At 40.2% G+C, this 13,307-nt stretch overlaps 1 protein-coding gene and 1 long non-coding RNA gene across 4 annotated transcripts; one reads left to right on the top strand and one right to left on the bottom strand.

The window, feature by feature from the left end:
• Positions 1-1,837: 1,837 nt before the first annotated feature.
• LOC125559799 lies at positions 1,838-5,362 on the bottom strand. 2 transcript variants are annotated; one of them, XR_007306464.1, is made up of 4 exons: positions 4,998-5,359; positions 4,187-4,713; positions 3,944-4,006; positions 1,838-1,947 (listed from the first exon to the last, which is right to left on the bottom strand). It is a non-coding gene; the product is annotated as an uncharacterized LOC125559799 (long non-coding RNA). The 2 variants fall into 2 exon arrangements; XR_007306463.1 differs by having other exon boundaries at positions 3,944-4,713; positions 4,998-5,362.
• A 972-nt stretch (positions 5,363-6,334) lies between these two features.
• LOC5509900 (extracellular calcium-sensing receptor) lies at positions 6,335-12,245 on the top strand. Of its 2 annotated transcripts, XM_048721560.1 has the most exons (3): positions 6,335-6,472; positions 6,936-9,839; positions 10,737-12,245. In XM_048721560.1, the coding sequence occupies exons 2-3, from the start codon at positions 8,111-8,113 to the stop codon at positions 11,957-11,959; spliced, it is 2,952 nt and encodes a 983-aa protein (XP_048577517.1). In that variant the 5' UTR covers positions 6,335-6,472; positions 6,936-8,110; the 3' UTR covers positions 11,960-12,245. The 2 variants fall into 2 exon arrangements, with proteins under 2 accessions (XP_048577517.1, XP_001630376.3); XM_001630326.3 differs by having other exon boundaries at positions 6,362-9,839.
• The last annotated feature ends 1,062 nt before the right edge of the window (positions 12,246-13,307 follow it).

Raw genomic sequence — 13,307 nt, 5'->3', positions numbered from 1 at the left:
GAAAATAATATCACGTAAAACAAAGAAACATGTTTCATACTCACCCGCTAAAAGAAAGAAAATACAAACCACTAGAAGTGTTTGCATGTTCTCCTCTCAACTCTCAAGTAGAACAATGATACGAGGAAAATAAACACTTTACTTTGGTGATAAAATACACCCGCAAAACTGAAATATCAATGTGACAAGTAAATTTATTGTGACAATATTGTCTGCTTTAAGGTGGCGAACAAAAATTATTCATTAGATGCTGGGAGACGAGAATTCAAAAGAAGGACATATATCAGCTACCCAAAATAAAGTTAATCATAAGCTACAAATTGTGCTTATGGTAACAACCTTATTATTGCTATTGATCGTTACAAGCGTATTTACATCAGAATAGTGGCGCGAGAAGGAAAAACATAAAAACTGACAAAAACGCGCATATTCTAGAATAGTGCGCGCTATGGACAAAAATAATTTACATATCTCTACTTGGGTTCCTACTACAAAAAAAAGTCGTCACTATTAAGACCCTGCGGGTAGATAGGCTTAAGCCGATACGCCCACTGACCTTCCCTTTGCCTAAAGCTGAGCCTCAGATTTACACTTATCTATAAGTTGTACCCTTACATTACTAAGACCTAAATGATTGTCGCAATAAAAATGTTGATAGATAAGGTCATCCGTAACTCTTTCACTAACCGGTAATCTATGGTGCTTATTTAACCTACTTTTGTGATTATTAAAACGCTTCCTAAAAATATTGATAGTAGAACCTCCGTACTGCTTGCCCACATGGAGCAAGTAATGAGATGAACAACAAAATCTGAATTACAGTCCAAGTCAAAATAAATGACATATTTCTTACTGGTAACCGTACTGCGAAACTCCCGCCCTGTATTAAGAAAGTTACACGCCCTAACCTTTTACCGCCACACTTACGACAACCTATAACCTGAGTACTATCATTTGGGTCTTAGTAATCCATAGCACGCGCTATTCTAGAATACGCGCGTTTTTGTCAGTTTTTATGTTTTTCCGTCTCGCGCTACTATTCTGATGTAAATACGCTTGTAACGAGTTACCTTCTTCAGTCTGCCCTGAAGAAGTCGGATTAAAGACGAAATATTGGCAGAGTCGAATTCCAGTTTTTGGTGTATTGAATATATATGTATGTATATGTGAAAGCGAAGTGATGCCACGCGCCACGTGAAAGCGAAGTGATGCCACGCGCCACGTGAAAGCGAAGTGATGCCATTTTTAGCTGATAATGCAGCCACCATTTTCGACCTGCAATCAAAAGGCATAACAGAGGTTTTTGTTTTGTATTCTGTCTCAGGCGCGTACCAAATTGTTTGGGAGTGGACTATAACTTTTGGTATATTTAAAATATCCGCCAAAATCAGCTCTTCTGGTATTCGAATAGTTAGACCAGTCGAATGTGCAAACCTAGAGCATTCTCAAAATAATATGGAATTTTGACGAATACTTTGATCCGTGAGGGAAACTATTATAGACTAGACTGCCAGTTTGATAGTACGACCGCGATTCAGCCCTCCCCCCTCCCCCTCTACCTACGCGCCTGTGACTCCCAGGTGAACAGGCGGCCATCTTGAAATAACAGCCAATTAAAGATGTATGTCTGGTCCGTCTTTTGATGAAAATGATCCATTCCCTTTTGATATACCATTATTGGGTGCTAAACTGACCTTTCCTTTGCACTTTTGTATAGCCAATCTTTTATTCAGAAAACTACATTTTCGGAGAAATATCCTTTAAATGACCTTAAGAGTATTTCGTTATCTTTCCAATAAGTAACAGCGTAGCTTATTACACTCCCGCTAAACTGTTCTTTCTTCTTGATCCAGTAGCATATTGTGATGTCTTCAAAGTCTCCTGGTTTGATATCCAGCATGACATAATTCTCGGTTCCTCTAGTCGCAAACTCAAGGTCGTATAAAGCTTAAACATAATCACATAAAATATAATGTCAAATCATTGATATGTGTATGGCATCTCTGTAGTGCGAATGTACGACATGACATGAAATGACGCTTCAAATAAGCCTATTTCACATCTTTAAGAAGGCGGAAAATGTATCTAAGTATTTAGTGAGTAATAGCAAACAAAATATCAAAGCGCCTTTCTTTTTAAGTCATGCGACTTTTTGTAATTTTTCTTTGAAATTGAAGCTTTTCGTCCCTGAGCCCATACATAGCGCAAGGATGATCTAGAAAAAATATCTAAAAGGCCAAAATCTCGGTATGCGCATCTCGGTCTCACATTATTTGTGCTTTAAAAAAATCAGTCCGTAATACAAGGAACCGATGGCCATTGTAAGAAATTGTGTTTTTTTTTCTCTATCTCGAATTGCGTATTTTCCAAGTTTTTCCCATGTACAGTTAGGGTCATAACTAAAATTGGAGGCATTTTGTAAATAAAGAAATTATCCAATCACAGCATAGAACCCACCCCCTCCCCCTTGGTATTTGCATGCCAAGTCATCACTTGAAATACTTGAAACAAAATGGCGGCGCGAAGGGGAGTACGAATATACAGCCTAATCGTTTCTTTGAAGCTGTTTGACATCCTGAAAATAATATGCCATTATCAATATCGAAAAACACGCAGTTATAGTTGACTAAACGATAAACACAGACCCGGGAAGCACCGTCGACTCGATGCTCGTATGGGTGTGCTCATTAGAGAAAGCCCTACAGAAAACAACAGACAGAATCATTTTCGAACATTATATTTTTGATATCAAATCAGGCATCCCATTTTAGCCTGACAATGTTTTGAAAATTACAAAATAATATAACTGAATGATCAATTACACCCACATGAACTCTCTTCTTTTGAACAGAAATTCTGTCCGCTTGACTAAAGGGTGCAACTTAGTTTACACGAACATTTCATCCTTATAAAAGAAAAGATAACAGGGGTTTGATGTATAAGCACTTAACTTCTGATTCCTTTCCATGCAGAAGTCATTAAATGTAGGCATGTATCTTTATACCAAGCCAAAGAGAATACGGCAGAAATTGCTTTGTTTATTTGGCAGTACCCACTCAAACTTTGCATCATGCACTGGATTTACGTTAAATAAGTTGTCATCTAGCATGGTTTAAGATAGGTATACAATGATTTATTGTAGCATACTGCAGAAAATTCCGCTTGTCATGTATCTCAAGAGCATCATAACTCTTTAAAAAATATCCCAGATAAATAAGCTCATACTCATGTGCTCACTAGTCCAGTTTCTTTTAAGTTCATCGGTTATCTTTATTCGCAACTGCTACTGTAGCACCCCAACCAAAAACGAAAAGACAAGAAAAAAAAGGTTTACCACAACTCTGCTTCTTGCTTGTTTTAGTCGGTTACCTTTCTTCTGCGACTTTGATGTATGCGAGTTACCTCAAACACGTTCTCAGGTACTGGACGTGAGATTCCATGATACGGCATGTCACTTGCGAAAACGTAAACAAAAACTAAATAGCGGGGTACCCATGGGGTACCCACGAGGTACTCGCTTATTCAAAGCATCAAAATGATGACAAACTATTGCAGATTCTGCCGATGTATTCCCTTTTTTGCTGACACCGTCCGGACCTAACGAAAATCCCAACTTTATCAGATCGATCGGGTACACATGAGGTCGAAATTTTGAGTGACTTTGGCCGTAAATCTTGAAATAAATATGTTCTCGCCACGATCGCACTGATTCTCTTAACAAAATGGCGTCCAGGTTCCTCTAGCATGCAGTAAACGCAATAAATTATGGGTAGGAGGATTATTCGGCCGACAGAAGAACGTTTTCTGCGTGGTTCTCCCGCTGCAGCTATGGCCGCCATTTTGCATTATAAGGAGGTAAACTGATACCTTTAATTTTGTTACGATCCTAACTGGACACAGGTTTTATTCGATCCTACGATTTATTGATACGCATTTTTTGTACCTCCAATTTCTCCCTTTTCTGGCTTTGCAACTAGAGCACATTTGCTTCCCTAATACCTATATCCTGTAATAAAAAATGAGAGAAACACATTAGGGGATAGTAAATTGTTTTAAACAAAACAGTATTTGCATTCGATGTCCGTTGAGACAGCGCCCAAGTCTAGAACGATAGTATGCTAAAGTCAGTCACAAATATCACATTATTCCTGATCGTATCACATCAAAAAGCACATTATACACTAACCTTTAACTTTAGTCCGTGTTCTGCACATCGAATCCTCAAAATAGGTAGAGTTGAATAATGAGAAGACACGCAAATACACATTACATTTAGCGACTTCGGTAAGGAATGAGCTAAATCAACTGTACACTAACTTGTTCAAGATTCACTTATGATAGAAGATTATTTTCCCCTGTGCCTTTAATGGAAACATTATTATAGTATTCATAAGAATATTATTGTACTGTATGGGTCATTTAATGATTTAGAGGTTTTAAGTGTTTATTGTCTCATTCATTCCTAGATATTTCGCGCTTTTAAGTGGATTTTAAAAAATCCACATATGCTCTGCCCCATCTCCTCCCGCAAAGAAAAAAGTTTTGCGGTGTTCAGGCCGTAGCAGCGGGGGAGTTCGTTTACCCATAAAGCGGGGACCATTTTCTCTTAGATAGCTCATGCTATCTTGGTATTTAATTTTCCTTATGGCCAAATCACAGGTAGCCCAGGCAATGGTTTTGAAACTTGTTCGTAGCTTGGAATCGGCTGTTATTCTTAGAGGTAAAACGAGTGGATTGAAGTCGCGATTTTTTGTGAAACATTGCCAATAAAATTGCCTTGAAACTTAGAACATGCCTTGTTGTTGTCATATTTATGTGTAATATACGATTTTGGGGGGTTTTCGTAACGGAATATATGACTTCTCTCCCCCTACTAAGGAAAGAAACAAGGTTGCAGGCGCCATTTTCGGTAGCACTCAAATACCGTCGAAATTCGCGAGAAAAATACAACAAACGAAATATTTTTATCCCGCAGACCTATGCCAGGGTAAACTTACATTCGATATGTGGCAAAACATCCGAGCTAAATCATTTTCCCTGGCCGCTAGCCATTTTTTAAAACGAGTAAGCAGCGATTTGAATCCTTGACCGGCGCCGTTGGACAATTAATTACGCTCGGCTGAACACGGAGCGAAGCAAACAACTTATAGCTCGAGGCTGTCACCGGCCCATTCGATACGGATTTCATAATTTTTCGTGGTCTAAAATTCAGAACTATCAGTTTTCGAAGCAAGGTAAGTAATCTGTTATCTCTTATTTTTGTTTAATTTATATAAGAGATTACTATGCGCCGATGACAGCCTTGCAGACTTTTCACCTCGCAGGCTAATAATAGTTTGCTTCGCTCCGTGTTCGGCCGAGCGTACCTAATTGTCCAACGGCGCCGGTCAAGGATTAAAATCGCTGCTTACTCGTTTTAAAAAATGGCTAGCGGCCACGGAAAATGATTTAGCTCGGATGTTTTGCCACATATCGAATGTAAGTGTACCCTGGCACAGGTCTGCGAGATAAAAATATTTCGTTTGTTGTATTTTCCTCGCGAATTTCGACGGTATTTGAGTGCTACCGAAAATGGCGCCTCCAACCTTGTTTCTTTACTTAGTAGGGGGAGAGAAGTCATATATCCCTTTACGAAAACCCCCCAAAATCGTATATTACACATGAATATGACAACAACAAGGCATGTTCTAAGTTTTAAGGCAACTTTATTGGCAATGTTTCACAAAAAATCGCGACTTCAATCCACTCGTTTTACCTCTAAGAATAACAGCCGATTCCAAGCTACGAACAAGCTTCGAAACCATTGCCTGGGCTACCTGTGGCCAAATTCGTTGTTGCGCTGCGCGACCTGTACAGGACCCGAAATGATCCCAGGACCCGAAATGATCCCCAAAAGTACCCCAACTGATCCTCGGACCCGAAACGATACCGAGGAGTCCCCGAAATCAACCCCAAGGAATTGCGGTAATGGACAAAGGAAAAGCAGAAGAAATACTTGGAATTCTTGAAGCATAATAAAGGGTTAACAGCGACTCGATTTCTAAACAACGTGACTTAAAAATATTAAATTCCAACACAATCCTTCTATTTATTACATTGCCCGGCGTTAAACCCATAAAAAGAGTCCAAAACAAATACACAACCTTAAATTGCTACTGAAAGGAATACAGCATAGACATAGTACAGCTTTCCTCAGATCAACCAAACTTTTGACCTTCCATCACACTCTAAACATTTTGCGGTCCCGACACATGACTCTGACACTATAAATCTCGTTTCCGGTAAACATCACCCCTAAAAATTAATATTCATTTGACAACCAAACATGTATTTTATCACGAAATCCTTGTTCACACGAGCGAATATTTACCGACACATTTTAGGCAGCCGGTTTGGCCGAGAAGATGGAATGACAAACCAAACAATCAAAACCAGACAAAAAAGAAGGAAACAATTAAACTTTATTCAAACTGTAAGTAAAGTTTCCTGTGTCCTTGTCTTTGAGGAAAGAGTCAGAATTTAAAAGTCCCCAACCCCATTTTCTCCCTTAAAGCAGCCAAAATGGTTTTAAAATATCAGCTGTAAAATAAATGATGAACTTAGGTGCTTCAGAATATTAAAAGCCAATGTGTGTGCATGAATAGTAGAACATAAAAATTGGTTCTAATTACCTGAGCTTTGTCGGCGTTTATGAACGAAAATATTTTGGCTTCGCGGAAGATGGATCTAATTAGGTAACAAAATTTTAAAGTCTGAATACTCATTTTAACACACGCGCTCCCCAGTAAAAGATATGATCCTGATACAAGAATACCAAACAGGAAGAGATGCTCTTAGCTGCTAATTAGCTCTGAATTTTAATTTGAAGAATTATTATTAAGTATTTCAGGTAATCTTAAATGAATGTTTATTTATAGTGTGCCAATTTTTTGCAGCCTCGGACCTATTGGCACACTTCTACTCAACCGATAAAGTTGAGCACTCATATCTGTTTGTTTTTTCCTCCAATCTTAACAAAATCTTCAGTTTTGAGCCGAATATCAACAAAGGTTTTGAAGACCTTATTTTTGTCTGGTTCCTGTTTGTTTTTCAAGGACAATTATTAAAAAGAGAAAAAAGGATTTAAGAAAATTAAATGAATGAAACCTTTTTTGGAATCATTGTAGATATACTTTTAAAAACTCCGGATGACACAGGATCGAGCTATCGGATTTTATATCATATTTGAAAACAATATTTCTCGAAATATCTTGAAATGGGAATGAGAAAATAAACACGTTTACCACTAAATTATTCAATGCAGAAGCAAGCAATGAAGGGAGCCATTCAATAATATTCTTATAAATAATAGAATAATTTTTCCATAAAGATGCATATGGAAAAATATTTTTTTATCCAACGAATGTTGAGTTGGTTGAACTCGAGGTTGGGACACGGAATTTCCATGCCATTCATAAAGTCTGCTCACGGCACGTTCGTGCCGGGTTATCGAAAATCGACTAATCGACTACTTGAAAAACAATATCATTTTCGCAGTTTGTACAAGAGGGGTTTATATAGAATTGCGAATATCACCTAGTGCAATTGACCTAAGTTATTTGATTTAGAATTACAAAATTGCGAAGATCAAAATTACGTCTCACGCGAGATGAGCGCCGAATATTCATTACGATTTGATCTCATCGGGAAAAATATAAACCAAAGTAAATTTCGGTTAATGAGAAAATCTAAAGAAAGTGGTTTACTCCGATGTTTAAATCTATCTTCATTTCAAATGCAAAAGAATACAGTGGTGCCATGGCTGAACAGAATATATTGCGAATCAAGTTGAAGGAGAACAAAAGTTTCACGCAGAGTTGGACATTTTTTGTACTGCGCACCTAAAAACAATCATGGTTATTGAATCGTAAAGTGGACCAGAAAACAATGTGAGAGCTTTACACAGCACAATGGGACGCGACAAGCCGAGTGTGGCCATATGAAATCTACTTTATTTACACACGATTTATGAAGGTTTTACAAAATACACTTTTAACTCGGCACTATTTACTAAAAAGATCAAAGTCTGGCAATTTATCTCGCAATTTTCAGAGAATTCTGCAAAAGAGGGATGAAAGATTGGCTGATGTTGGTCTTCTTGTGGTTTATTTTCGTGTCTGTGAGTTTATCTAGGAGTGAAGGTATTTATAAAGATGGTGACGTTGTGCTAGGGGCACTGATAACTGTAAGACACAAAGACGTGGAAGATAAATGTCGTGAGCTAAAACCACAGGGATTGGCTTACGTAGAGGCAATGTTATACGCGATAGAAACCATCAATAATGACCCAACACTGCTAGAAAACACGACTCTGGGCTATGATATCAGAGACAGTTGTGATAGCCCTACACTTGCTAACAAATACGCCTTTGAGTTCGTCACAAGAAATAGGGCTTTGGATAAACTTTACAGTTCACACAACAACAGCGAAGTTCAAAGGCTGTACCAAGCAGGGGAGATATTAAGGCCAATAACAACTGTCATTGGTGCTGGGGATTCGAGCAGCTCAGTTGTTATCGCAAGCATGCTACAAATAGGAGACATCCCTTTGATAAGCCCGTTTGCAACAAGCGAAGAACTTAGTCTACCTTATTTTAAGACATTTTTCAGACCTGTTCCGCCTGATGGTCAACAAGCTAAGGCACTGGCAGATATTATAGATTATTTCGAATGGAAGTACGTGACGGTTGTTGGGGTTGACACCTCGTACGGTCGCTATGGAGTCATGGGGCTGGAGAACGAGGCGCAGGAGAGGGGAACGTTTTGCATCGCACAAGTGTCCTACTTTCCCTCCACTGGCTACCAGACGAAGATAGCATCCTTAGTCACTAAGATCAAGACAGCAAACGACGTGAATGTGATTGTCCTGTGGGGGGATCCCACGACTTCCATAGCTTTTCTAGAGGAGGTACGAAAGCAGGGTGTCACGGGAAAAACATGGCTTGCCCCAGAGGGGTGGTCTGAGGCGACGTCTTTGTTCAAGCCAAAGTATATGCCAATCATCGGGGGATTCGTGGGGACAAAATTAAGAGATTACGATCTATCTAGATACAAGAATCACTTATTCAATCTTAGTTACCAGACCCCGAGAGTGCGCAACCACACCTGGTGGAGGGAGTACTGGGCACTACAGAAGCAGTGCTCGTCCCAGTCTTCCTGTGATCTCACAGACTTCCGCATCACGAACGCACATTTCGTTAATTTGTACACTGCTTATCTCAGCTACGTCATCGACGCAGTATACGCTGCTGCGCACGCTATAGACGCCATAATCCGCTGTCCAAAGCATCGTGTTGACTGTCCTCTCACAAGGCCTTACATAAGACCATCGGAGGTGTTGAAGGTGCTACGAAATGTGACCTTTGAAGGGATCACAGGCATAGTGCAGTTTAACAATAATGGCGACTCTATCCGCTCTGCCGCTTACGACCTCGTCAACCTACATCCAGGACTTAAAGCTCCGATGCTACAAAACGTGGGACACTGGACCCGAGGACTGGCACCGCGCCTGAACATCAACGGATCAGCAATATACTGGACCAACGGTAGTTCCCAGGTCCCCGAGTCGGTATGTAGCAGGCCGTGTAGACCTGGGTTCCTTCAAACGGAGACTATAATGTGTTGCTGGAAGTGCATTAAGTGCCCACTCGAGAGCATCAGCCCGTCGTACTCTTCGCCTAACTGCACTATGTGTCCGTGGGACAAGATGCCAGACAGTACGCAGTCAAAGTGCGTGGATCTACCGGAGATCAATATCAAGTTTACAGATATCCACGCTATTGTGATCCTCGTCATCGCAGGTAATTTAAGGGGAGCCTATTTGGCGCAGTTGGCAGAGCATCGCTCCGTAGTGCCTGTGCCTCTCACCACAGGTTTCCCGGTCGCTCTGTAGTGCCTGTGCCTCTCACCATAGGTTTCCCGGTCGCTCTGTAGTGCCTGTGCCTCTCACCACTGGGTTCTGGGTTCGATTCCCGGTTCCGACTTGAGTTGAGTTAGTTAGTCTCGCCTCTGCTCCGAGGGTTTTTCTTCGCGTTTTCCGGTTTTTCTCCCTCCACAAAACCAACAATTTCGATCTTAGCTGTGATCCGTGGTCTGACATGAGTTTTATGGCGGCTGCCTGAGGCGCCTTCCCATGCCTTCAACTCGACCACGTCTGCATCTCGTAACTTAGCATTTAGCTGCAATGAGATCATTCAATAGCAATGACTGTGTACGCGCCTGATACGAGTAAAAAGCGGTAGTACTGGATAGATGTGGGTTTCTTGTGCAGAAATTGACTATTTTCCCAACGTTTACAAAACAAGTGCAATCAGAGTAACTTGACGACCGGACATTTTCTTCGTTTATAAGCTAAAAGGTTCAGTCGAAACCGATATCATTTTTTGTTCATCGGAGTGAAAGAATCTGCAATGATCCCTTATTTCATGCTAATAAAAAAAACTTTAGGTTCCGCGTATTTTCCTTCATCGTTCGGATTTTTCTAAAATGTTGTATTAAGCTGTCATATTAAAAAATGCCATGCCAGGCCTTATTTAAACATCGTTGGGAAAATATTTTTCAAATTGTTGCCTCTAACAAAATGGATTCTAAAAAAACGCAGCATTCTGATTAGGCTCGGCATTGTTGGGTATTCTGACATTCTCATTTGAGAAAAAATTCCCAGATGCAATATTAACATGTGGACTGTTTCATTGCAGGCATAGGTGCACTGGGCGTTGTATTCGTCATAGGGGTAGGAATAAGGTACCGAGCCACCCCTGTGGTAAAATCCACCAATCGCGAGATGAGCCTGCTATTTCTTATCAGTATTCTGATTGGTCTAGCTGGCGGGGTGTGTGAGCTGCTAAGGCCCTCGGATATCATCTGCCTCATCACTAATCCCATCTACAGTTTTTACTTTACGCTTTGCATCTCAATTCTCTTCGTGAAAACCAACCGACTAGTGAACGTCTTCAACGTGAACCTAGATCACTCGAGCTTTGGCAGTCGCATTTGTCAAGGGATTCAAAACCAGTTTGTACTGCTTTTTCTCTTGAATGGGATCGCTGTGGTGCTGCTGATCACGTGGCATGTTTTGGATCCACCATATATGGACATAGCCGTCCTCCCGTTGTTACATATTCAACGAGGGTGTCGAGACCACCGAACTACCACAGGGCTTATTTTACAGGGGCTTCTCTTCGCGTACGAGTTCGCACTTTCTCTATGCTGTGCTTATTATGCTTTCAAAGCGAGAAAACTGCCGGCAAACTTCAGCGAGGCGAGATTCATCGCATTTGCCATGTATATGCAGCTATTATGTAATATCTGCTACGCTACGCTGCAAAATAGCGTAAAGGGAAACTTCCTAGCGACATTTTCTGCCGCGATAATCATCCTAAGCGCGTATGGGTTTTTGGTCTGCATGTTCGTACCAAAGATTTATGTAATCTTTAAACATCCCGAGAGAAACACGGCTGAGTACGTGAAAACGATTGTCGCTAATCATACTATGCGGAGTAACTTCTCTCGTGTAACAGTCTGCAGTAAAAACGGAATTGCAAAACCGCGCTCGGAAACGGTCATGACCGTTATATCCGCGCTTTCGTCGGGACGGAAGACGTCAGCGGAAGATCTTTCGCGCATGCGTAAAGCTGGATGTACATTTTACGAAAACGAGTCTACAGAGCCTTCCAATCAGGTGGGAAGTAAATGGACTAAAGCGATTGGTTCCATAAATTCCCGCTTAAATTCTAATGCCAACGGTATGAGCGATGCCAGCAATGGTGGAATGCATATGAATGGTACGACACCACCAAAGAACGAGACCGTTCTGGTTATCAAGGACCAGGATGGGTTAGCTGCTATATCAGAAGAACTCGATGTGGCTGTGCTCGGTCGTACTAACGAGGGCTTTGATTTTTACGAGACCCGTTTATAAAAAAATAACAACAAAGAATAGAAGCAGCACAGTCTACCTACTTATGAGGGCCTGTGATTTCCAATTAAGCATAAAAAAGATGTGAGAGTTTTAAAGAAGATACTAGGTTCTTGAATAACTTCTTAAGTCCTGTGCACACAGCACCAAAATCAGCCAGCAGTACTAGCGAAGTCTTGCTTAACTGACTGGCCAGGGCTGGATAGCTTTGCTAGGCCAGCGTTTGCACAGAGTTTAATGATTTTAAAACCAACTTTAGATTAAATAAATAAAAAAAATACAAACAGTCTCCTTGTTCAATCATCATTATTTTGTACAGCACATTACTGAAGCCAGCGAAATAAGGTTTTAGATGAGCAGGAGTTCAACTAAGTACTCTAAGGTTTGGGACAGAATTGGCACCAGCAAATTTTGCATGGGTGATAAAAATTTGCAATGTTGCACATTTATACACCTATTTCAAATAAAATTGCACTAGAGAATCCATGTGTCATAACCTGCAGTGATTCATGAGTTATAATGTATATATGGCTGATTCTGACCTCTGAAAGCCATGTGAATCTTCACAGGCTCATAAACAAGAAAGTTAAAGCTTTCCAGACCTGTATATGCTTTTATTTATGCTTGTTTGTTTGTTTATTTGACACCCATGGAGCACTGCAGGTTACTGCAGCAAATGGCGATTGTCAAATGGCACTTCTACGACCAAAAGGACCCATGGATCCAAAAATATTTTATCCAAATTCCCAAAAAATATCTATAAAACATATAACACCTATCTAATATAATTGTCTATTGATATATGGTTCTGACATCACTTCAGTTTATTTATAACCTTCATTCTGCCAATTAGTTACTACCCATAAAAAGAACTGCCATTTAGCAATTTAATTGCCATTTGGCGTTTGCGGACAGCCTTTATTAAAAAAGGTGTATAAACCCATTTCATACGAACTTTAATAAGACTTCTTCAGGGCAGACTCTCTAATTATGAGTCACTAATGACTCACTAATTATGAGTCTGCCCTGAAGAAGTCTTATTAAAGACGAAAATTTGGCAGAGTCGATTTCCAGTTTTTGGTGTATTGTATTCATTGTTCTGGTACGAGATCGCGACAGTTTTGGCTTTTTGATTCTATTCCCATTTCATATCGAGGTAGCACTCAGAGCATCCACGTGTCATAACCTGCAGTGCTCCGTACTACATACTCTACATCCTTAACTAGTAGAGGACCTCTCTGACAATTTAGGTCAGATCATCTCCCCTCATTTGGAATCCAAGTGTTTTACTAATTAATTTTATCAGTCCCTGATTTAAGATACAAACAGCTTTTTGTGAAGTATCTGTGAA

This window comes from Nematostella vectensis, chromosome 14, assembly GCF_932526225.1.
Source record: "Nematostella vectensis chromosome 14, jaNemVect1.1, whole genome shotgun sequence".
NCBI classification, from domain to species: domain Eukaryota; kingdom Metazoa; phylum Cnidaria; class Anthozoa; order Actiniaria; family Edwardsiidae; genus Nematostella; species Nematostella vectensis.
The sequence above is the reverse complement of the archived record's forward strand: the minus strand, read 5'-3'. Positions and strand labels throughout refer to the sequence as shown.